Source organism: Haliotis rufescens, unplaced genomic scaffold, assembly GCF_023055435.1.
Source record: "Haliotis rufescens isolate VD_foot unplaced genomic scaffold, xgHalRufe1.0.p SCAF_9, whole genome shotgun sequence".
Lineage (NCBI taxonomy): Eukaryota > Metazoa > Mollusca > Gastropoda > Lepetellida > Haliotidae > Haliotis > Haliotis rufescens.
Genome location: NW_025964383.1, coordinates 43,920,322 through 43,947,097, shown reverse-complemented (window position 1 = coordinate 43,947,097; position 26,776 = coordinate 43,920,322). Strand labels below are relative to the sequence as shown.

The 26,776-nt window shown below is 40.6% G+C and overlaps 1 protein-coding gene across 1 annotated transcript; it reads right to left on the bottom strand.

Annotated features, from left to right (window-relative positions):
• Nucleotides 1-20,775: 20,775 nt before the first annotated feature.
• LOC124145153 lies at nucleotides 20,776-23,036 on the bottom strand. The gene is made up of 2 exons (XM_046514843.2): nucleotides 22,893-23,036; nucleotides 20,776-22,190 (listed from the first exon to the last, which is right to left on the bottom strand). The coding sequence occupies exons 1-2, from the start codon at nucleotides 22,961-22,963 to the stop codon at nucleotides 21,116-21,118; spliced, it is 1,146 nt and encodes a 381-aa protein (XP_046370799.2). The 5' UTR covers nucleotides 22,964-23,036; the 3' UTR covers nucleotides 20,776-21,115.
• Nucleotides 23,037-26,776: the final 3,740 nt, after the last annotated feature.

Genomic DNA, 26,776 nt, shown 5'->3' with positions numbered 1-26,776 from the left:
GAGAAACTATCAGGTGCCAGAATCTTCAAAGTATTGTTTCCAAAATATTCGGGCTGACAAAGGTAAACAAAGATTAGCCAATTATGTTTCATAGTTCGATGAATGGATTACTACTATGTATTCTCACGATTTACTAGCATCATGGCTATTGGGTTTTCGAGCAATAAATTGAGCATTGAATGACACCTGTAACTTGAAAAGGATGAATTCATGAATAAATGAATAAATCCAATGAATACTACAAAGAACCTGTTTTCTCCTTTTGCCATTTTGACTACTCCAACTCCGTATCCAACTCACCTTGAAACATATATAGAGATGATAGGTTGCAATTTGCAGTCACTGAATCATGGGGTATGTGCTTAGTTGTCATAATGGGAAGACACTGTTCTCAGTTGCCGACGGGTATTATCCTAATATAAAAGTCACCAGACCGAGATAATCCCAGAATAATGGATATTCAGACTGACGTTAGTTCCCGACACTAGTGTACGCTGCTTCAGTGAATGCAACTGTTGAGACATATTGTAACTAGCAAAAATATAGTATGTTTTTTATTCACGATATTCGTTTCACAAAATGAGATATTATTTCAGTTTCTATGCACAAAAAGTTTGCAGAATGAATAGCACACAATATAAAAGTTTTTAGTTTTCACAGAACCCTAGTACATTGTTTCGTCATTTTTTTCTTTCCATAGTTGACATCTTGTTGGTAGTGGATTGATGAATAACCAATTTACAATGAAAAGGCTTTGATGTCTAGGATCTCGAGGATTCAAAATAATTAACTTTGTAAAGAAATTGTCAATATATTCCTGTAGATGAGATAAACTAAAATGGTTTTCTTTTGAAAGAGTATAGAGCGAGACATGATGTTCAAAAGCAGTTGAACTACGGTTTCAAATATAACATTTATAAAAACAAAAACGTATTGACAAATTTGTGACAAAATTGATATACTGATACTTAAACTATTAAAACGTGTATTTTGAACTTGTCTGTACCAATCAATCAATTTATAACCCCATCCTAGGTTGTAGAAGGACAATATCGTATTTCATATGATATTACATCTAGAAAAAAATATTTACCATTAAAAAATGCACAACCCCTTATAGCATGTAACATTTTCCTATAGACTTTTCTGGACCTGAACCGGTGCCGATGACATGACACCCTGACCAAAGACGAAGACAGTTTGCAATTTGATAGCCATTTCTTCCACAATCGCTGTACACCCAGCTAACACAGAAATCTTGTTGACACGTTTTGAAAATGGTGAATGCGGCACCAAAAACGTTCGACAAAATGTCTTAAAAGTTTTAAATTATGGACTTTCATCTACTTTTTCAAAACGTTTCGAAACAAAAACGGTGGCAAGAAAAATTATCGAAACTTAAATAAACCGCTTTAAAACGTTATTAAAACGTTTCTATATGATTACAAAAGCGTACGAAAAGGCCATTTTGAGTACTTAAATGTGTGGATTTTCTTTTACGTTTTAAATACATTTCGAAAATACATTGGCGAGGAACATTCAGGAATATTCAATATAACTTAATGGTTGAGGACATCTTGTGAATGTAGAGACACCTAAAAGTGGGGACAGTTTCTGGCATCGTTGTAAAATTCGTGCATCAATATTTCCAGTGTTCGTAATCCCATCCAATTCGTACACACATAATTCCATTCACCAATCATTTCACGCAGTACTGTGCATCTTCTAAAAGGAAGTGATGGAGTAAATGAAAAATAAAGATTTTTTTCCAATAAATACTTCATTTCGTCAAACCGATATCATAAAGGAATTAAAAATCGGACTTCTCTTGGGTCTGTGTTGGCGTCTGAAACAAACACCGTTATTTATTTCACTTACTCCTGATGATGAAATACTTCAGAATAATGATACGCATTTCACAACAATTATTCAATGAAGTAATACTTGTGAGGAGACTGAAATTTGTAACGAGGAATCGTGGTCCGGTTGCTGTGGAAATGACGTATTGCACTAAACTGGTTTTGAATGACTGTAACACGGTCCCCTGATTCTCTGTACATCGGGGGTTACGGATGGTCCAGTCGTCTAAGGCGCCGCGATTCGCTTTTCAAAGCTGCGTCCCTTGGGCACACCAGGAACCTATGATTGTGGGTTCGAATCCCGGTTCGCCCCGATTATGTTTCTAGGTTTGTCAGCACCATACCCGTGCTCGTGGGTTCCACAGAAGTGGTAAACGTCTGAGACCTGCATCGCTTTGGGTTTTCCTCCAACATTAAGCTGACACGCCGCGACATAACTGGCGTTAAACCCAATTCACTCACTCTGTACATCGCTGACAAGCAGAGTGACCACGTGACCAAATCGTTGTAACCAGTGGGATACGCGGTCGAGGAAACTGTTGAAATTCCTATCTTTGAAAAACACTTCTACATTTTGATAATTTAATAAACAGTATTAAGTGTGTGTTTGCAATTGTACTGATACCAGCATACCACAAACACTGCATTATTTATATTCTAACATATACAATGAATCATTTTTTCTATGAACGTGTATTAATTAATTTACCACTTTACTGAACTCAGTTCACAAAACACGGTGTTTTTTTTCTATGTTTCAAAAATACATTTTGATCTTGTGTACAGTGAAGATAACGGCCATAGATTCGGGAGTAGAGAGGTAAGAATGATTCGGGAGAAGACATGTAACAATTATACGGGAGTAGACATGTAACAATGATTCGGGAGTAGATATGTTACAATGATTCGGGAGTAGAGAGGTAAGAATGATTCTGAACAAGCAATGTAACAATGATTCGGGAGTAGACATGTAACAATGATTCGGGAGTAGAGAGGTTACAATGATTCGGGAGTAGACAGGTAACAATGATTCGGGAGAAGACATGTTACAATGTTAGGGAATAGAGAGGTAACAATGATTGGGGAGAAGAGAGGTTACAATGTTTCGAAAGAAGACATGTAACAATGAACCGGGAGTAGAGAGGTAACAATGATTCGAAAGAAGACATGTAACAATGATTCAGGAGTAGAGAGGTAACAATGATTCGGAAGAAGACATGTAACAATGAACCGGGAGTAGAGAGGTAAGAATGATTCTGAACAAGCCATGTAACAATTATTCGGGAGTAGACATGTAACAATGATTCGGGAGTAGATATGTTACAATGATTCGGGAGTAGAGAGGTAAGAATGATTCTGAACAAGCAATGTAACAATGATTCGGGAGTAGACATGTAACAATGATTCGGGAGTAGATATGTTACAATGATTCGGGATAAGAGAGGTAAGAATGATTCCGGAGTAGACATGAAACAATGATTCGGGAGTAGACAGGTAACAATGATTCGGGAGAAGACATGTTACAATGTTAGGGAATAGAGAGGTAACAATGATTGGGGAGAAGAGAGGTTACAATGTTTCGAAAGAAGACATGTAACAATGAACCGGGAGTAGAGAGGTAACAATGATTCGAAAGAAGACATGTAACAATGATTCAGAAGTAGAGAGGTAACAATGATTCGGAAGAAGACATGTAACAATGAACCGGGAGTAGAGAGGTAACAATGATTCGGGAGAAGACATGTAACAATGATTAGGGAATAGAGACTCAGAGGTAAGAATGATGCGGGAGTAGACAGGTAACAATGATTCGGGAGTAGAGAGAGAACACTGATTCGACAGTAGAGAGGTAAGAATGATTCGGAAGTAGAGAGGTAAGAATGATTCCGGAGTAGAAAGTGAGAATGAGTCGGAAGAAGACATGTAACAATTATATGGAAGAAAACATGTAACAATGACTCGGGAGTAGTCATGTAAGAATGATTCGGGATAAGAGAGGTAAGAATGACTCGGGGATAGACATGTAACAATGACTCGGGGATAGACATGTAAGGATGACTCGGGGATGGACAGGTGACAAAAATTCGGAAATAGACAGGTGACAATAACGCGGGGATATACAGGTAACAGTGACTCGGGGATAGACAGTTGACAAAAACTCGGGGATAGACAGTTGACAATAAGTCGGGGATAGACAGGTGACAATGAGACTCGGGGATGGACAGGTCACAAAAACCCGGGGATAGACAGGTGACAATAACGCGGGGAAAGACAGGTGCCAATAAGTCGGGGATAGACAGGTGACAATAAGTCGGGGATGGAAGGTAACAATTACTCGGGGATAGACAGGTGACAATGACTTAGGGGATAGACAGGTCACAAAAACCCGGGGATAGACAGGTGACAATGACTCGGGGATAGACAGGCAACAATGACTCGGGGATAGACAGGTGACAATTAGAAAGGAGTAGACAGGTGACAATTACCCTGGAATAGACAGGTAACAATTACTCGGGGATAGACATGTGACAATAAGTCGGGGATAGACAGGTAACAATGACTCGGGGATAGACAGGTAACAATGACTCGGGGATAGACAGGTAACAATAACCCGGGGATAGACAGGTGACAATAACCCGGGGATAGACAGGTAACAATGATTCGGTAATAGACAGCAGGTGACAATGCCTCGGGGATAGACAGGTTACAATAACCCGAGGTTGGACAGGTAACAATTACCCTGGAATAGACAGCTAACAATTACTCAGGGATAGACATGTGACAATAAGTCGGGGATAGACCGGTAACAATGACTCGGGAGTAGACAGGTAACAATGACTCAGAGATAGACAGGTGACAATGATTCGGGGATAAACAGGTAACAATTTCTCAGGGATAGACAGGTAACAATGATTCGGGGATAGACAGGTAACAATGGCTCGGGAGTAGACAGGTAACAATGACTCAGGGATAGACAGGTGACAATGATTCGGGGATAAACAGGTAACAATTACTCAGGGATAGACAGGTAACAATGATTCGGGGATAGACAGGTAACAATGGCTCGGGAGTAGACAGGTAACAATGACTCAGGGATAGACAGGTGACAATGATTCGGGGATAGACAGGTGACAATGACGAAGGGTGGCTAAAAGGGTCTGAGTCTAACTATAACGGACTGGTTTGATCATTGCTAATAACAGTGCAACATTTCGCAGCCGTTGTCAACACACTTCTGTCAACGATGTTGTAGAGGCTTCAACTCTTCCACACAAGAAACGATCATTTGTGTAATGCTTGTCAGGGAGTTCTTTATTCAAGTTTGGGCAGAAATTGAAATTTGACTGTGCCAAACCTGGTGAAGAAGGAAGATGTCGAATGAGTTCAAAGCCACTGTCATTTTTTGTAGCCATGGCGATGCACTGTCCAGGTGGAGGAACATAACACCTTTCAAGAGTTTTTTACGGCTTTTTGTAGCGTCCATGGTCTGATCTTTCGGAAAGAAGTTCACCTGTTGGCGACAGTTGTCAGGGTGACAACATTCAAGTTGACAGATATACACACACATACAGAGGTGTTGCAAAAGGGTGATGACCACGCTTTGAAATGGAACGTTGTTTCCGTCCCAATGACGGCGTAGATATCATCCTTGATGCACTATTTATCACACGACTGGCTTGAATTACAGAGTCAGATACGTCATCAGCTGAGTCACATGCTGGTTGGAGAATTCATCTGTAGAACAACTAAAACGGGTTTTTTAAAACCAAACCTTCAAAGTCTCATCCGTTCTGTAGCTTTTCACTATTCCATCCTTTATCCAAGCAAAGATAATGCAGTACATATCTTACTTGCTACGCATATCTCAATCAAGTATAATGACAGCAATATTTTGAAACCACCCATAATTTAGGTGAGAATGCACGGGCCGGTGTGAGGTGATCACCTCCGGACAGTTGTTAGGTAGTTACCCCAGGCCACAGCTGGGCCGTTTCATACATGCATGACAATACGAATATTTTCGAAGTTTATCCTCATTTTACCTGTAAAAGTACATTTTTCGGCTTATCACATTTGCGTTATTTTGATATATGTTATTTTCATAATCCTATGATTCATATCTATTAAATGAAGCGAGAAAGGTATTTTGAAGCATCTCAGACATCGTTTTATACATTTCCTTCTCCGCTTTGAGTAAATAAAACACAATTCCTATTTCTCACTAAACGTCATACCCCTTTCCGAATCAAACTCTAATTTGCTGGCGATGCAAAAGAAAAGAAGCGAAATCAAAACAGCATAATCTTTACGTGTTTTAGATCTTCCGTCTCATCTTCCACCCTGATTGATTGTGAAAATACCGAAGATCCTACAGTCAGAACATTTACATCGAATCTGCTTTAACACTGTACGCATTTGTGAAGAAGAAATGAAGAGGAAAATATGTTATTAAGATGTCACTTGCTTTGAGGTACAATTACTTTGAGTTTCGTTACAGAGGGTGGACAGCATCCGGCCTCGTGGGTCTATGATACATCAATTCTCATTAGAACACTGTATAAAATAATATAAAACAGTTAGGATTACATCACACAGCATTGAACTGATTTAACAAACAACCACACGTGTCCATTTACAAGCATTTACATGACATAAACTGAAACATACACACTAGACTATATGTAACGTACACGTCACGTCACGTCATTACACATACACACACAGACACAGAGACACACACACGCGCGCGCGCACACACACACACACACACACACACACACACACACACACACACACACACACACACACACACACACATACATACACATACATGTACATACGCACGCACGCAAGCACATAATTCAAAAGTAATACACACACATCATTCATTTTTCTAACGGGCGGTGGTTAAAAGTGTTTGCTCGACTCACCGAAGACCCAGGTTAGATTCCGTACATGGTAACTATGTGGGTTTGCCCTATCTGTTGTTCCCTGCCATGATATTGCTGGAATATTGCTTTTCTGTTTGTTTGTTGTTTAACGCTACACTCAACAATACTCCAATACTTCAGACGATGGTCTGTAAACAATCGAGTCTTGATCAGGCAATCCAGTGATTTACATCATAAGCATCGATCCACGCAATTGGGATACGATGACATGCATCAACCAAGTCAGCGAGCCTGACCACCGATCCCGTTAGTCGCCTCTTACGACAAGCATAATCGCCTCTTACGACAAGCATGGGTTGCTGAAGAGCTATTCTACCCCGGATCTTCACGGGTCAATGTTGCTAAAAGCGGCGAAAAACCATACTCACTCACTCATTTCGTGAGAGGTTGTACGGTAATGCCATCTCGAGTAGCTATCTGATGAGGGTGCCGTTGTACAAAGCGATTACAACGTTACCGTAATACCAATACCTTAACATAGACTCACGACAGCCGCAGCAATAACGTTGTTTTGTACAAAAACACCCTGGTAAACAGGACCTTCACGAAATCGACACAATAGAACAACCCTTACAACCTGATTCGATACATGGGTAGGAAAATCTCGAGTTGACAATGCATTGATAGGGCTGAGACGAGACTTAAGTTGACTTAGTTTTATCTTCCTTCAACCATTTGAAAAGTCAGAAGGGATGGGTGCAGAGTCAGAAGGTGAGGTGAAATGGGGTTTAACGTCGCGTCCAAGATTATTGCACTTATATAACGACATGAATGCACGTGTGTGTGTGCGTGCGTGTGTGGCTGCTTGTACTAGTCCGGACTGATGCCGATTTATAGTGCTAGCCAACTCAGATACCATACCGCCGTTTAACATGAATACCCCACTCAGACACAGTATACTGACTCCGAGCCGACCAGTCCATGTTTTAGCCCCTTAATGACGAGCGCCAGACAGGGTAACAACAAGTACCACCTATTAACGTCTTTTGGTATGACGCGGCCGGGGATCGAACCCCGGACCTTCCGCTCTCCGGGCGGACGCTCTACCACTAAATCAGAAAGAAATGTGAACATAAGTGACTTGTAGTGTCACCATGGTGTTACAGATAATGTTTGCCATTAAACAATATATCACGTGACAGACCACGGGTCCGGGTAGTCCTGTGGGTACCGGGGTCCTACTCAGTACCCTCCCGACCCGGGGACCCGAGTTACCCGTCCCAGCTCTAACTGTGAAATCGATGTGCCGTGGCACTCCTCGTGTTGGTCCATCTTGCAGGCCCGATTATCATTGAAATGAAAACGAGGAAGCGATCCTAAAATCCCCATCTCTCTGTAACAAACTCAACAATATTTGGAGGCATCACCGAAACAGTGGTGTTTGAAAGTTAGAAATACACGTGTAACGTAAAACCTGTTGACTCGACATGCTAAGGAGCGATGAAAATGTGGCGAGATATGCGTTGCTCGATATCTTCAGTCGTTATGGATTCACCCGCGAAATAATTAAACTTTCGTTGTGTGCATTGTAATTCCCGCTTTCCGATTAGCTGAGTTGGTCATGTGTTATTGCATTTATTTCGCAATGAATGTGAAAATTAAGCCACGCCCACCGAAACGGACTATTTTTACTGCAAATAAATGTCGGGGAATCCCAATATTACAGTGGAAGGAGTTCCCTCTCTGCTCACGTCTATCGTCATACATAGGACATTAAGGGACATTGTCCAAACTACCCTTTGAGACCGAAGGCCGTGAAGGAATGAAACAGCAAACGTGCAGGCTCGCTGACCTGTTTTTTGTCCGCTCGCCTGGGTTCTACAATTCTACAAGTCTTCGGGTTTCATTTCTAATCTGGCGGTAACTGACCATGTCAATTCAAACAGCCCCTTTCTCCCAGACATATTTGTTCCGGTTCGTTACAGTCTGACTGTTGGGGTTCGTCTCGACTCTTGCCTTGATTGACAGGTCCTATGAGTGAGTAAATGAGTCAAGAGTGTTGCCCTGCTGTAGTGTTGCCCTGCTGTAGTGTTGCCCTGCTGTAGTGTAGCCCTGCTGTAGTGTTGCCCTGCTGTAGTGTAGCCCTGCTGTAGTGTTGCCCTGCTGTAGTGTTGCCCTGCTGTAGTGTTGCCCTGCTTTAGTGTAGCCCTGCTGTAGTGTTGCCCGAGTGTTGCCCTGCTGTAGTGTAGCCCTGCTGTAGTGTAGCCCTGCTGTAGTGTTGCCCTGCTGTAGTGTTGCCCTGCTGTAGTGTAGCCCTGCTGTAGTGTTGCCCTGCTGTAGTGTAGCCCTGCTGTAGTGTTGCCCTGCTGTAGTGTTGCCCTGCTTTAGTGTAGCCCTGCTGTAATGTTGCCCGAGTGTTGCCCTGCTGTAGTGTTGCCCTGCTGTAGTGTTGCCCTGCTGTAGTGTAGCTCTGCTGTAGTGTAGCCCTGCTGTAGTGTTGCCCTGCTTTAGTGTAGCCCTGCTGTAGTGTAGCCCTGTTGTAGTGTTGCCCTGCTGTAGAGTTGCCCTGCTGTAGTGTTGCCCTGCTTTAGTGTAGCCCTGCTGTAGTGTTGCCCGAGTGTTGCCCTGTTGTAGTGTTGCCCTGCTGTAGTGTTGCCCGAGTGTTGCCCTGCTGTAGTGTTGCCCTGCTGTTGTGTTGCCCTGTTGTAGTGTAGCCCTGTTGTAGTGTTGCCCTGCTGTAGTGTAGCCCTGCTGTTGTGTTGCCCTGCTGTGGTGTAGCCCTGTTGTAGTGTTGCCCTGCTGTAGTGTTGCCCTGCTGTAGTGTTGCCCTGCTGTAGTGTAGCCCTGCTGTAGTGTAGCCCTACTGTAGTGTTGCCCTGTTGTAGTGTAGCCCTGTTGTAGTGTTGCCCTGCTGTAGTGTTGCCCTGCTGTAGTGTTGCCCTGCTGTAGTGTAGCCCTGCTGTAGTGTAGCCCTGCTGTAGTGTTGCCCTGCTGTAGTGTAGCCCTGATGTAGTGTTGCCCTGCTGTAGTGTTGCCCGAGTGTTGCCCTCGGCTAAGAGAATTTAATTGTTGAATTTCAACAAGACGTTCAAGTAAGGTATTTGTTTTTTTGAGCACCCGATAGCTAAGCAATCGTTGTGTTCTGTTCATATTTGAAAACAAACACTCAAACATCTACATTGTGCACCGCAAATGGTGAATCTCGACCTTAAAGTCTTGATGAATATGTACTAAACGATTCTTAATTTTATTTCAGAAAATTATATTTTTTTATTGAACTTTATATAACGCAGACTTGTTTTCCCCCGTTAGTTTTTATGACTAAGCATTGGTACGTTTGTCACGATTAATGTACTCTAAGGCCAAGGGTTAATAATATTTTAAATGATGATTTATTTTCTAAATGTGCAAATAACAAACGGAGAGACCACTGTAGCTTGGTGACGTGTTTTCCGTATTGTTATCTATCACAAGGAGAAAAGGAATCTCATAGCTGCTACGTGAGTGAGTGAGTGAGTGAGTGAGTTGGGTTTAACGCCGTTTTTAACACCATTCCAGTTATATCACGGCGTGTCAGCTTAATGTGGGTGGAAAGCACGAAGTGATGCAGGTCTCAGACGTTTACCACTTCGGTGAAACCAACGAGCATGGGTATGGTGCTGACAAACCTAGAAACATAATCGGGGCGAACCGGTATTCGAACCCACAATCATAGGTTTCTGGCGTGCCCAAGGGACCCAATTCTGCACAGCGAATCGCGGCGCCTTAGACGACTGGGCCACCGTGTCCACGATACGAACTTGGCTACTGACTTTGCTTGTTTGTTTGTTTGTTTGTTGTTTAACGCCGCACTCAGCAATATTCCAGCTATATGACGGCGGTCTGTAAATAATCGAGTCTGGACCAGAAAATCCAGTGATTGACATCATGAGCATCGATCGACACAATTGGGATACGATGACATGCCTCAACCAAGTCAGCGAGCCTGACCACCCGATCCCGTTTGTCGCCCCTTACGACAAGCATAGTCGCCTCTAACGACAAGCATGGGTTGCTGAAGACCTATTCTACCCCGGAATCTTCACGGGATTCATGCCGAAAGAAATCCACAGTTAATCCACAACATGACGCTTGTTTCTTGTTACACGCAACACTCCCTTTTATTCCAGCTATATGACACATGTCTTTAAACAATCCAGTAATCGATATCATGAGCAGCAATTCAATTGTCAACTTTGTTCAAGTTCGAAAATGCCGAGACTCAGCACTGCCGATCGGAACATCCCTATAGGAGGTATCCAAAGAAAGAAGGGAATCGCAGTCTTCTGTTGCACGCCACTTCAACGTCAACCACAGCACCATTTGCCGCCTTTGTGACCGATACACACAGTTCAATTCCACTGCAGACCGTCCGAGAACCGGCCGACCAAGAGTTACCACCTCTGGACAGGATCGCTACATTAGACTGTTTCACCTAAGTCATCGCAATGCCACAGCTACGGAGGCTGCAGGACGCATCCCTGGTTTGAGGAGGATATCGGACCAGACTGTCATGAGTCAGGAACCATCTTCGCGAGGCTGGAATCCGACCCAGAAGACCAGTCATCGTCCCTGTTTTGCAACAGATCCATCGGCAGCGATGCTTGGGTTGGTGCCATACCTTACAGCCTTGTAATCTGAGAAACTGGAGACGAGTGTGGTTTAGCGATGACTCACGATTTCTTCTTCACAGGCGAGATGGAAGACAATGTGTTTATCGTCTTCGAAATGAGCGTTTTGCCCCACACTGTGTACGTGAATTCGAGAAATTCGGTGGCGGTAGTGTCATGGTGTCGGGGGGCCATGTCCTACACCACGAGATCTGACTTAGTTGTGGTTCAGGGAAATTTGACAGCAAATTCTTCAACCTCAGATCCTTCCAATCATTGACCGCCTGAGGGAGCTGTTTCAACAGGACAACGCTCCACCGCACACAGCTCGTGTCACGGTAGACTACCTCCATAATGCCAACATCAACGCCTTGCTCTGGCCGTCGAGATCTCAAGATCCCAACCAACGTCAACGTCAGAACACGCCGCAGACACTCCCACAACAGGCGTTACAAGCAGCATGTCGCAGAATCCCACAGGACAGAATTCGCACACTTATCTAGTCAGTGCCGAGGAGATGCACAGCCGTGATTCCTGACCGGGGCGGTCACACGAGATACCGAATTCAGCGCAACCTGATGGCCTTATGTGACAATGTATAAAGATCAATAATGAACGTACGGACTGCTTTATAACATCCTCCGGTGTACGACAAGGTTCTGTTTTAAGTCCGTTGTTTTTTATATTTTTCATAAATGAACTTGCTATAGAGTTGCAAAATAGTTGTCAACATGGGATATTTGTAACACAAGAAAAAATGGACATTATGCTCCTTCTCTTTGCTGATGATGTAATTTTTTCCTATTCTGTAAATGACTTGCAAAAACAGTTAAATGTGTTACAGAGTTACTGTTCAAAATGGAGCCTTGAAGTAAATCTGAATAAAACCAATGTTGTAGTTTTTAGAAAAGGTGGTATTGTTGCAAAACATGAAAAGTTGTTTCTTGGTTCGTCTGCATTGAGCGTAGTCACTTACTATAAATATTTAGGTCTTATGATCTATAGATTGTCATGGTCTATGGCGTGTAAGCAATTAGCTGCTCAGGCGTCGAAAGCCATTATGCCTCTTTATAAATTATTCAGGAAAAATAGTCGTGTATTTTTTTTCCACAGCATGTACTATTTTTATAAGGCAAAATTATGCCTATACTTTTGTATGGTTCTGAAATATGGGGTTTTACGCTGTAATTGAAAAAGTTCACACTTCATATTTCAAATGTTTTCTAGGTGTTGGTAAGTTTGCCTCAAATAAGGCAGTCCTTGGAGAAACAGGCCGTAGTAATATTTTTGTAGCCAGCCAATTAAGGGTAATTAAGTATTGGATTAAGCTACTTAGAATGATGCCTGATAGATACCCATATCAGTGTTACAAACTGTTAAAGGTACTTGATGATAATGAAAAAAATAATTGGGTTTCAGATGTGAGAAATCTATTATTTGTTAGTTGCTTTTCATTTGTATGGATTTCTCAAGATGTGGGAGATCCACAGTTATTTTTATATTCATTTAAGCAAAGATTGAAGGATATATTTTGTCAACAGTGGCACCAAAGTATTTCTGAATCACTTTATCTCAGCAATTACAGCAAAGTAAAATCATTGTTACAAACTGAAAGATATTAAACTTGTTTAAATGATCAAAGTTTAATCAGGGCTTATTGTATAGCATAATTTTAATGTAAATATATATCGCAAGTCCAAAGACGGTGATATTATTAACTCTATTTGTACAAACTGTTCATCCGGAGAAGTAGAGGATGAATACCATGTCTTACTTACATGTGCAATCTGCATTGTACCTTGGGCCTTGATGCCTAAAATACTGTATAAACTGTCTGTCTATGTGACAATGAACCGGTTTCAATGCCTTTTACAACGACAACAAGTGACTATCGAGTACCAAAATTTCATATTTGTATCTATGATATTAAACATATCAGTTTTATTAGGTACAATAAATTGTTTCTGGGATCCAATGTACATGAAGCGCCACCAGTGGCTATCACGAGTTATGTCCCTTATGTGTCGCTCCTATTGACTAATCAGCTTCCACCTCTCGTATCACATGCATCTGCTTCAAATAAAAGGGCGTCGCCCAGTGACGACGATCTTAACGACAATCAAGATCTATATTGAAGTATAACTGGTTTTACTCCGCAAAGAGCATCATATTACGTGAGCATCTTGATTACAAACATGAACAGATTTGGAAAATATCTGTTGACGGTTAGTTTGACGGGACACATTCTTTGCAAATCCTGCAGTCGACCGAAATATGCAGTTTACGAACCGGATGTCAGTTTTGTTACGCGATTTTGATTCGTCTATGCATAGACTCGTTAGTCCAGCCAAAATGTAAAATTCCAGTCTACTTCGCCTTGGGAAGATGCGGGAGGGTCATCCCCCAAAAAACCATGATATACATTAGTGCGTTAAAAAGGTGGGAGATTATTGCTCACTGTGTAAATTATGTGTTATTGAATCATCTAAATATTACCCGGAGGGAGTTAGATAATTAAGAGGCGAATGGGTATGGCATTCAAATAATTAACTTAAACTGACGCGAAAAAGAAAGAATAGTTTGTTTTATAAATATGTGATTAAAAATTGAAAGAGCAGTTGTTAAATTTAATTATGTCTTTTAACCATCACGCATTCATGCAACTGTTTGTTAAAGGTAATTTGTGTCTGGGTATGAGAAATACATTTGAAACCTCCTCCATATTGTAAAACTGGGCCGAAAAAAGCAGATATAACGGTTTTCAGGGATAATATGTATGAGATACCCATTAGCAGCTGTGTATTATGCACAAATGGTTGTAAATCAAATTATATTATAACAAATAAAATCATGAAGTATTCTTTGAGTGCTTTAAGCGCCAGTACAGTTAATTTTTCATGGATATAATTTCGCTCACTTAAAATTCTTTGAAATTAAAATCAAACATATGATTAAATCAACTGAGAGGTAACGTTTCTGTTGCTCCCCAGCTTATCGGAAGGTGGTCAGATAACATAACCCGTGCCAGTCTAAAATGTCGACCACGAACAATTGACTTGCCTTTGCATGTGTTTGTGACGGCCTCCGATGGTGCAAGATACATGTACATGCACCTTTTCGCGTAACCTGTTATCAGCACCATTAAATAGCTATTCATAAACACATTCTCACGATATAGTCGAACTCGTACAGTGGACTCTGGTTTGATTTGTTTTTGCTTTGTAACTTTTATTAAATTTAGAACTTGACATTTCTTTTGTTTATTTCTACTATGTATCGTTATAGATAGACTACAGCAACCGCCACACAAACCACATCACCCGTAACCAATAGTATACAAGGATGGTTACCTGCAACTGCAATTGGTTACATTGAATCTGACTGGCTAAGAGAACACAATATTTGCTTTTTTGTGTCCATAAACCGTGAAAATAACCTGTGTCGATAGGAGGCTGATAAAAGAGTTGTCGAGGCGTATTAAGGAGATAACCATACTGTTTTGTCAATGTTGAGATACTCATTGTTAACACAGTATGTTTATCTCCATTCTACCATGACTAAATACAACGTGAACTATTTGGTGCTAGGAAATATATTGAGTGATGCTGCAAGGTCCGGTGCTGAGTCCGGTGTTTTGAGTGGGTTGTCGATCTGAATTACGGAATCACCGACAACAGCCTCTTGATTAAACAAACTATTGCGCTGTATAGGCTGAAGCATTCGTTCAACACCGAACGTCATCATTAAAACGTCATATCGCTCATTATGACGCAGAAGAAATGACGTCACAGTCGTAATTAGAAAAGTCCCAAGCTCTCTATTGTCCCCAAAACTTAAAATACGTCCTTTTTGTTGATTTCAATCGTGTTTTCTGTACGAAATGTATTGCCACACATCCTTTGAATTTTGTAGTAACCACAACTTTGATTTTTTTTATCTATTATAGATATAATTATTTAATTATGCCTACCGACAATTATCCTATGAATATATGCTTCCGTGGAAATGCGGCCGTCAAATCGTCTGTTTCAATCAGATGGGGCTCATTGTGATTTAACAACCTCTAATGGACCAAGCAGAATCGAGTAATTTCCAAATCCATGGTATAATTTACATTTAAGCGCTGAGCAAATTCGTATCGTTGTCTATATTATTGTATGATCATGATAAGCAGTCGACCTAATAATACATAAATGTTGATTTCAACATATTTTGCGTAACGGATTAACACAGTGTACGCGACGTTGTTTTCTGCTTATATCCATCCGACGTTAACACAGTTTGGCCATCACGCGAGGAAGGTTAAAACTCATACATAGTGAAAGTTAATTCATAATTAAACTGACTTCCTCCGTCGTCTTGTGGATGTGGATGTGGATGGAGCGGCTGCCCGGAGAGCGGACGTTCCGGGGTTCGATCCCCGGCGGCGTGATACCAAAAGACGTCATCAGGGCCTCTCAAGACAAGAGGGCAAAAGGCTGCATAGCGAATTTGTACGTTTTATATTGATGTACTCAATGAACAAGAAAGGGCCGAGTACCGATCCCTGTGGTACACCAGCTTTTAACTCTTCCGTATCAGACAATGTGCCATTTAAAAAGACAGATTGCTTGCAAGCTATTACATGATTGATTGAGTGAGTGAGTGAGTATGGTTTTACGCCGTTTATAGCAATATTCCAGCAAAATCACGACGGGGAATACCAGCAATGGGCTTTACACATTGTACACATGTCGGAATTCGACACCCGGGTCTTCAGCGTGACGAGAGAACGTTTTAACCACTGGGCTACCCGACCGCCCCAGCCACTCTAGTACTTCATCTTTTATACCATAACATTTTAGGTAATTGAGAAATAAGCGACGACGGAGTTGTTTATCGTACAATAAAACAATGCGAGGAGAATAAACCGTGACATGTGCATAATCGAGACTTAAATTCCATATTTTAAGAAAATAAACACTCAAATAATTTGTATCTAAATCAATACTCAATTTTACTGCAGGAAACGATCAACCTTTGATCTCACCACCAAGATGTTTTGCAGCCACAGCAGTTGTTTCCCCTTTCAACAGGTGGAGTTTATCCGGATCAATATAATTAATTTATTTTGGCCGATATTTATTTGGTGTCTTTTCTAACACGAAGACTTCAATTATTTAAACATACCATCTCAGGACAATTAAGAAACTCATTTTTTTAAAAATAAAAAAACCCATTACCACGATTAAACTAGAATGTATTAAGTTATAAGTACCTAGATCTATGTAAACTCAAGAAAGTATTATATGTATTTGATTTTTTTCTAAACTATTTGGATTTCTTATAGGGAGCAGACAAAATGATGAAGATAAAGATGGTGGGCACCAATCAACCTTATTAGGTATTTATTTTCAAAAACAATATTCTGTTTTTTTTCAACAATGATTCACATAAATGCATCCTAAAATATATTTGTATTTTAGATAGGAGGAAATTATCTCAAAATTAATTTCATATGATTATTGTTTTGTAGAAACTCAATATCACAGTTAATTATTTTCAGAATTAACAGACAATACAGGGTATTAAAGACATGTAAAATTATGTTTGTCTCAAGTATACTGAACCGCAAAAGAAACGTCACCATGAATAGACATATGATAAAACTTTATTTGTCCAAATACTGTAAACATACTTTAAGACATTAAAAAGATATAGCTTGGCAAAACTGATCATCAAGGTTGCAATGAAAGTGTCAAATGTTCTTAAAGTGAAACCCAACACTAGTCTCGGAAAAAATGGCATCACAAGTCAGTATCTCGTGTGTCCGCCATGTGCATTGACGACGGTCGTGCAACGTCGATACTATACATGGAATAGATGAGGCGGTTGATGAAGGCCATAGGCACTTGAGCCCTGCGTGAGGAACGCCTGACGCAGTTCAGCTGCAGTTGTCGGTCTTGGTCGGACGTCATTCAGCCGTCATTGAATCTCGTCCCACAGGTGCTAAATGGGATTGAAATCGGGACTGAGGGAAGGCCACTGTACGGGTCTGGTGCCATTCTGCTGGAGGAAGTCTCTTGTTGCTCTCGCAGTGTGGGCACGGGCATTATCATGCTGAAACTCGTGGTTGTATGGCGTGTGGTCTCAAGACTTGATCAATGTACCAAGCTGCTGTGACACCGTTGCCTCTCCCTTGACCGATGTTCTGGAAGACCACAGGGCCGACCCTCTGTGCAAGACCAATTCCTGCCCACACCATGATGCTCGGACCACCCCACGAGTCTCTCTCAACAACACAAGCATCCGAATAACGTTCCCCACGGCGTCGCCAGACTCTCTCTCTCTCTCTGCCATCTGCTGTTGAGATACAGTAACGGCTCTCGCCTGAGAAGAGGACTCTTCTCCACTGCTGGTGGTGCCAATGCTGGTGCTGTGTTGCCCGTAAGGAGACGGTCCAGGCGATGACGTGATGTCAGAATGGGTCTTCGGTGTGACCTGTGACAGTGGAGGTGTCTGCTCGTCAATCGTCGACGCACGGTGTCCGCACTAATGTGTCCCCATGGTCTGTCGAGCAGTTTCCGCAGCAGTAAGAAAGCGATCTTGAAGATGCTGTTGCACAATCTGGCGATCCTGACGTCGGGTGGTGACCCCTGGTCTTCCATTACGTGGTCGGTCATCTGTAGTGTTGGTGGTCTGGTACCGTTGCTGGAGCCCGTATATGATCCTTACGTGGACTTGAAATGCATTGGCTACTTGCCGAGCGGTTTGTCCAGCTTGCAATCGTCCAAGGGCTTGGTGTCGCTGATTTCTTTTTAATCTTGGCATGTGGTAGCAGTTCAATAACGAATGAATGTTATCCGATCTGGGTGGATTTTTATAGGACAAGAAATGGGGGAACGCATGTGCATTTCAATTTGCACGGAACTCACGTGCATCGGGTTACCATGGCCGTTGCCGTGATGCGTTTGGGCGATCGGTTTTATTGTCATCTGCTTTGGTTTATTATCATCAAATTTCAATTTCCCGGGCAAGGTAATGTTAAATTTTAGAAACTTTGACAAAAATTACCCAGATATTTAAATGACAACGTTTCATGCAATGTTACTTGGGTGACGTCCCTTTTGCGGTTCAGTATATATTCTTTAACCCAAAATTTATTATTTACAATGTTTACTGAAAAATAAAAACAACAACATTTCTTGAATAATGCAATTGTTACAATATCATAGCAGACAAATAGCCCCAATATGCATAGCTAGCTTAAATATAATCATAATTATTTAGCATTTCATTATTCTACCATTTCAAGGCTTACAGTGGTTTATTTTTTTCACATAATCTAATTGGCTGCCTGAGAGTCGAAAGCTGTGTCTCTATTTTAATCAGAGACCTTAAATTATTCTGATGTGTAATGTGTAAATTCACAGAACTTGGTAGGTAAAGAAAAACTCAAATCTATGGATGACGAAGAAATGACCAACATGAGGTCGTCTTATAACATTTGACCATATGCATAAACCTCATTTCTTTACATAAGTGTAACAGGGATTAATTTAGTGATATTATATCGTATGCATAAATGTGTAATTAATCATTTTAATCTTATTTCAGGTTTTAGTGATCCGGCAGACGACGACTGGTTCATATGTATACAAGTTGCAATTAGTTGTCAGTCCGTCCGTCTGTCCCTTGCTTCTATGTTTACTGCACAGTTCTGTGTCACAGGGCTGGTCACATTTTAGGTATAAGGGTATTTGGGTTGGTCTATTTTCATGTCACTTCTCACTTGATTGGTCCTGTTTCAAATATACATGTCATCCGCCATGTTACTGACTAGTCACACTATCAATGCACGAGGATTGCACACCAGCTTAAATATTGTTCAACTCAAAGGTTAGTTAGTATACATTTTAGTTGTTGTATAGATTGTAGATTAAATTCTAATATAAATCATTGTATAAAAAAAGGTTTAAATATGTTCATCATCAACCTAGTGTAAGTATATACACAATCTACCATTTAATCTGTATGAATGTGCGTATGGTTTGTTTTCTATGTTTTATTTGGTCAATATGCTGGCTAGAAATTATTGTTTTGTAACTGTTTACTGTACGATGTAAGATTGATATATCATCAATCCTGTATTGTTGGTAACATTGTAATATTTCATAGTGGTCACACTTATGTATATATGTTTCAGAAAGTATAATGGTAGACCTTTTATATATAATCTAGTTGTCAAGAAATACATTTGATCAATGTAGTATCCCTTATATAGGTTTACTGAGTTTGCTGTCGGGCTACTTGGTGCGTGGACACACTCCCGTGTCGCCCACAGGGTAGGTTGCTTTGTACAGACTCTATAGTATGTTTCATTGTTGTGCCTTGTTATTATTATAGTCTTCATGTCAACAGATATTGTTTTCATAACATGTAAATATGTGGTTATATAAAGTCATTCGTAATGTACTATTGTGTTATACCTCTATATGATTATTGATATGCGCATTTATGTACTTAGTTCATAATGATGATATGTTCACCACGTGTGATTTTATTTTATGTGAATTGTTAATTTATTATTATTACAGAGTGTCTTTTTCCACTATCATGGAATAAACGGATAGTACCTCACAACCCGTAGCCTGTGGTTTATGTACATGACAACCTAACACCACTATCTCATGACTGCAACATTAGCAATGTCAAATGTTAACACTTTTTACCAAAACTTTATTATGAACAGGTCACTAAATATACTTGTGTATATTTATTATGTTTCTTGTTTTAAATATTGAAAGAATAATTAATGTTTTACATATATCCTATGTATTTATGTTTCACACACAATAAATTATTGTGCTTGTCAAATTCACATTGTTTGTTGTCATTCACAAATATGGGGAAGTTATATAACATGTTTGGTGTTTTGACGTTAAATATTATGTTTGAAAGACAAATTGTCCGCTAAATAAATTATTATTTGTTTTTCTTCATAAAAAAAACACATAGTGCTCACCATGCTCAGGAACAAAAGAAAAGCAAACAAAAAAAGATGACATGAAATAATCATCCCGAGTGGTTACTAAACACGGGAAATCCTCAACTACGATCTCGTCTTTTCTCGCGTATTGTTATGTGAGTATAAGGATTAACCACTCGTTGTAATCGTGGCAGATTAATCACTCGTAAGTAGATTTTTCGGTAACAACCGAACACAGTGGTTAATCCTCTATATAAACAACGCTTCGTTCTTCATTGTTCTTTGCGATGTATCGCGTAGCTATCTTATATATTATGACACTTGAATAAGCATCTTCTTCTTCTTCTATATTATGGTCAGTGCTATTTTGACAATCGGAATAATAAACGACACTTTGTTGTTGTGAACACATATATTTTTTTGTTTTTTATTTGATGTATCATTGCAGTTCATTACATATAATATGATACAAATGTCTATAACAGTCTCGGAATAGTACACGCACACCTACACACGCTCAACTCTAGGAATGATACGTTCCGAAACATAAGTGAGTGAGTGAGTGAGTATGGTTTTCGATTCTTTAACCAATATTCAAGCAATATCACGGCGAGCGACACCAGAGATGGGCTTCACACATTTTACCCATGTTGGAAATCGAACCCGGACCTTCGGCATAAGGAACCACCCAGTATAAGAATAACTGCTAATGAATCAGGAGATTAAATTGTTACAAGCAAACCAGGATTAGTCTCTTGTAGAACTGGCATATGCCGCATACTGCTTCCCGGTGAAGGCATTGAAAGGTCGTTTCAATAGGGATTTGTGGAATGGGAAAACAACTCCCCGTTTCCCAATCAGTCCATTGGCAAGAGGATCAAATGGTCTTTTGTTATGCGGCTCATCGACTGAAAACACTCCCCGTTTCCCAATAAGGTTATTCGCAAGGGGGTCAAATGGTCTCCTCTTATATGGCACATCGACTGAAAACACTCCCCTTTTGCCAATAAGGTTATTCGCAAGGGGGTCAAATGGTCTCCTCTTATATGGCACATCGACTGAAAACACGCCCCTTTTCCCAATAAGGTTATTCGCAAGGGGGTCAAATGGTCTCCTCTTATATGGCGCATCGACTGAAAACACGCCCCTTTTCCCAATAAGGTTATTCGCAAGAGGATCAAATGGCCTCTCCGTGTGTTTGTATTCTTTAAACGCCACGTACCTCTTTTCAGTCAGCCCACTTGAAAAGTTATCAAAACGACGTTGTTGCGGTAAGTTCGAACTGTGTTTCTGTTTCTGTACTATCGTGTTGAATCCATGCGGGAGGCGAGACCATGACTGCACCTGAACGTCTCCGACTGGAACTGGATGTCCCTTGGATGTTCTGGCAAGATTTGAGAGGATACTTTCAGTATAATGAAGAGACAGCATAAGAGCATCAATGGTCTTTTCAACGGTTCCTGTGAGCGAAGGTGTTAAAGGAAACCTTCCATCCAGTGTTCCCATCCTACCCTCATCCTCTGCATCTTGTCTTGGTCGCAGTACGTTGAAAACATCCTCTTCCAAAGAGTCTGCTTCTAAGATAGGTGTAACGGATGAAGGTTTAGATATGGTCCCTTCATCTCCATTGATGTATTCCTTGGCAGATTTCGGAAGCTTGGATAGTAGAGATATGATGCGGTCGTTGACTCTGGCACTTGGCATCGATTCAAAACTGGCTTCATCAGTTGGAAGGGATGAACCTCTAAGGATGTGGTTAAATTGCTTCTCTTCCCTCGATGATCTGCCATCTGCCTCCGTTTCAAGAAAGGCTGTAACGGTTCTGAAAACGTCAATGGGAAATATTATAGAAATGAATTCAATAGGCGTGTACACTGTACGTGTGTAGTCTAGGGTGTTAGTGCATGGTGACGCCAGTCAGCAATAGCCCAGGAATATGAAGGTGGGTGAATATAATCGAGGCTGGGCCTGACACACTGAACACATGAAAACTTCACATATTGGAAAACTTGGAAATTTATTTTACCATTAACTCTGTGGTCGCGGAAGAGTATTTATTTGTTTCTTTCTTTGTTTGATGTTTAACGCCGCAATTAGCAATATTTCAGCAATATGACGACGGTCTGGACCAGACAATCCAGTGATCCACGCAATTGGGATCAGCCAAGTCCGCGAGCCTGACCACCTGATCCCGTTAGTCGCCTCTTACGACAAGCATAGTCGCCTTTTACGGCAAGCATGGGTTGTTGAATACCTATTCTACCCCGGATCTTTACGGGTCTTCGGAAGAGTGAGTGAGTTGAATTGAATGCCTCCATGAACAGTATATCATATGGAAATATATATACACAGCCGGGCAAAATTGGATTTGACAAATATAATTACAAACGTTATCAAAACGTTACAAGGCTGAAAACTGTCGCCGAAACACTGCAAACTCAAAATAATTATTAATGCAAGGTATATTTCTAAACATTTCCTTAAAAACCAAAAGGCAATAAATTAAAAACATCAAGAAACGTACCTCATAACGATCAACAGCAGGAGCATTGTATGAGAGCAGAAGTTGGCACCTGTCATTGTGATTAAAGACATCTGTCCTTGCTTGTTCCCGTCCTTGTCCTGGTTGATGCCGAGTCGTCACAAACTTCACGAGGAACCGTGAACGTAGCAGCAGTGATCAGTGAAGACACAGCTCGACATTTTATACTCTTTGCCGGTTTTTCACACCTTTCATAGGCCACGTGTCCTCGTGTGTGTTTTACGGGATTATTCTGATTGGCTCTTGCTTGTACGTCATTGTATTGAAGGAAACCAACCTTTTATGGAATGTTTATGTCCGTTAGGCCTAATACTAATATATTCAGGAAGAGATTATTATTTAAAGACTGACTGTGAACCCGGATGCTTGCAGGGTGCACATCGGATCTTCGATTCATACCTCAATGAACCGAACAAATACAGTCATTCCTTATAATTATATTCGACAACGAAAACATGTTTTATCTTGAACTGTTTAATCCAAAAGACACGGGTTTTGTGGACACCAGCCGAGCGAAACACAACAGGAAATAGAGCCCGCGTGGTTGCCTTTTATTCCTTCTCGGGCTTCGGACTAGATTGATGGATTGGACGATGACTATGCTAGAATTTCGTTAAAACGTCCAATGCATGATGATACAATCGAGCAGAGATCCCCTCCAATGGAAAGGGGATTCCCCGACATTCTGTACTTGGTGAAAGTCGTCTGCTGGAGTTGGGAAGTGGAGGCAACAACACGTGATCAATTCAGCCAATTAGAATGCAGGAGTTACAACGAACACAGCGAAAATGAAAATATTTTTCAGCAAAATGGGTTTAGTACTTTACATCAATTTAGAAAAGCATCAACACTCTAACGTTCTGCTTTAAATATACTTAGTTAAGGTAGTGAAACATATCACGTTGTTTTTAGCTTGTCTGTTTATGGAGGGCGTATTATTGTTGTTGTTCAGTCATAATTCGATTATGAAATAAAGCGAAATGCCGGTAATCTGGAAACACTTCTTTTGCAGATCTCTACACATTTACATAATCATGCTTAAACATACGTCACCTCACACCCAGGAGGTAGGGACCAGCCTTTAGATCTTCTAACAGTCGGTCTTCGAGCAAAATAAAAATAATTTGTTCCAAAAAATAGTGTACAAGAAATTAACAATGGCTTTCTCTCGCTCGTCGTATGTTATGAAAAGCATCCTATTTTTGTTTAAAACAGCAGCGTTTACACTTGTGTAAGGTATATTCAATTGAAGGATTCTACACTATTAATGTTGGCAGCTACGTCATTGTGCTTTAGAACAGGGATGCTTTGATTCCTTGAAATTGGGTCTAACGTTTGAAATCTAATGTTTAGGTGATATGTATAAATGGTTAGGTCTACTTATACCGGAAGTGACAAACGCATTCTGGGAATAACAACTACATACAATGTAGTATGTTGTTTTACTGCAGTGACAGGGGCCGTCGGGTAGCCTAGTGGTTAAAGCGTTTGCTCGTCACGCCGAAGACCCGGGTTCGATTCCCGACATGGGTACAATGTGTGAAGCCCATTTCTGGTGTCCCCCGCCGTGATATTGCTGGAATATTGCTAAAAGCGGCGTAAAACCATACTCACTCACTACTGCAGTGACTGTTACGCCTCCTCGCACACAAGTAGGGTGTTCCACTCTCAGGTCACGATAGAGTTTGTAAATATTGACGAAGCAGCGAAATCGAAGCCGAAACTAATTTTCTCGTAAGTACTTTTTATTCAGATTTGAGGTAGATGTGTTCAAGAAGTAACAGACGCCTTCCTACTACTTTCACCTGCAGACCAACCAGTATATTCAATGAAAAGTCATATTGTTTTGAAGCCCCTGGGGTCATTGATGTCGACGATGTTTAGACGTTGTTGTCTATGTAATGTAAGTAATTAACATAAAAGTGTTTTTTTATTGTCGTTGATAGTGCCACCATGTTAGTTTTTTGCCTTGTTGAAGTATGTGTTAATGTACATGATAAAATTGAAGGTAATGATATTTTGTGTTACATGTAATGTGAAAAGTTTGTATGTATGTGTGTGTATATGTATGTGTGTGTATGTATGTATGTATGTATGTGTGTATGTTTGTGTGTATGTGTGTGTGAATGTATGTGTGTATGTGTGTGTGTCTGTGTGAGTGTGTGTGTGTGTATGTGTAATGGATTCCGGGCGTGGGAGTGTGTTGGGTGTATAGAGTGTATTGTAGGAAAATGTTTACTTGTACGTTACATAAAGTCTAGTGTGTATGTTTCAGTACATGTCATGTAAATGCATGTAAATGTACACGTGTGGTTGTATGTTAAATCAGTTCAATGCTGTCTTATGTAATCCCAACTGTTTTATACTATTTTATACAGTGTTTTAATGAGAATAGATGTATCCATAGACCCACGAGGCCGGGTGTTGTCCACCCACTGTAAAGAAACTCAAAGTAATTGTACCTCAAAGCAAGTGACATCTTAATAAAGTATTTTTCTCTTCATTTCTTCTTCACAAATGCGCACGGTGTTAAAGCAGATTGGCTGTAAATGTTCTCACAATAGGATATCCGGTATTTTCACAATCAATCAGGGTGGAGTTTGAGTGGAAGGTGAGACGCAAGATCTATAAAACGTACAGATTATGCTGGTTTAATTTCTCTTCTTTTCTTTTGCATCGCCAGCAGTTTAGAGTTTGAGTCGGAAAGGGGTATGAAGTTTTGTGAGAAATAAGAACTGTGTGCAAAATTAGAAATGCTTACAAATACTTTTCTCGCTTTATTGAATATATATGAATCATAGGGTTATGAAACTAACATATATCATAATAACGCAAATGTGATTAGCTGAAAAATGTACTTTTATAGGTAAAATGAGGATAAACTTCGAAAATATTCGTATTGTCATGCATGTATGAAACGGCCCAGCTGTGGCCTGGGGTAATTACCTAACACCTGTCCGGGGGTGATCACCTCACACGGCCCGTGCATTCTCACCTAAATTGTGGGTGGTTTCAAAATATTGCTGTCATTATACTTGATTGAGATATGCATTGACGGGGTAGCAAGTACTGCATTATCTTTGATGGAAAAATGATGGAATAGTCAAAAGCTACAAAACGGATGAGACTTTGAAGGTTGGGTTTTGAAAAACCCGTTTTAGTTGTTCTACAGATGATTTCTCCAGCCAGCATGTGACTCAGCTGATGACGTATCTGAGTCTGTTATACAAGCCAGTCGTGTGATAAATAGTGCAACAAGGTTGATATCTACGCTGTCATTTGGACGGAAATAACGTTCCATTTCAACGCGTCGTCACCGCCCTTTGCCATACCTCTGGTCTAAATCGAGCAAAGGCTGCGTTGATTAATTTCATTCTCGAATTTTCCCACAAGTCGGGGGTACCTCCTGCTCACAAAGCTTGTACACTGTACGCCTTATCATCCTGTATCAAAGCTGTCTGATATCCTTTTACGTCCCGGTTTGGTTTTTGAGACGACCCCTACCTTCTTCGTTTCATATATCATACAACAGGATGAACCGAGTATGACGTTGTTTACATATCATGACTAAATTTAATATATGTGTATATACATCTGAGGTAACAGCCAAATCGAGATGAACGTTTATAAAATAAGTACATCTGACTCAACACGTCAATTTGTTTTGTTATATCTTGATGTTTAGCTATGGGTCATTCCATTTTCAATCAAGGTAACAGCATTGCACTTTGTTGTGCACTCAACCAGAAAAGTTGTTATTTTAAGGTGTCTAACAACTTGCTGTCTAACTAATGGGAGGACACCTACCGCAGACTTGTTGGTGTGAAAGCCCCGGAATGTGGGCAGTTCGGTAATACACCCTTTCT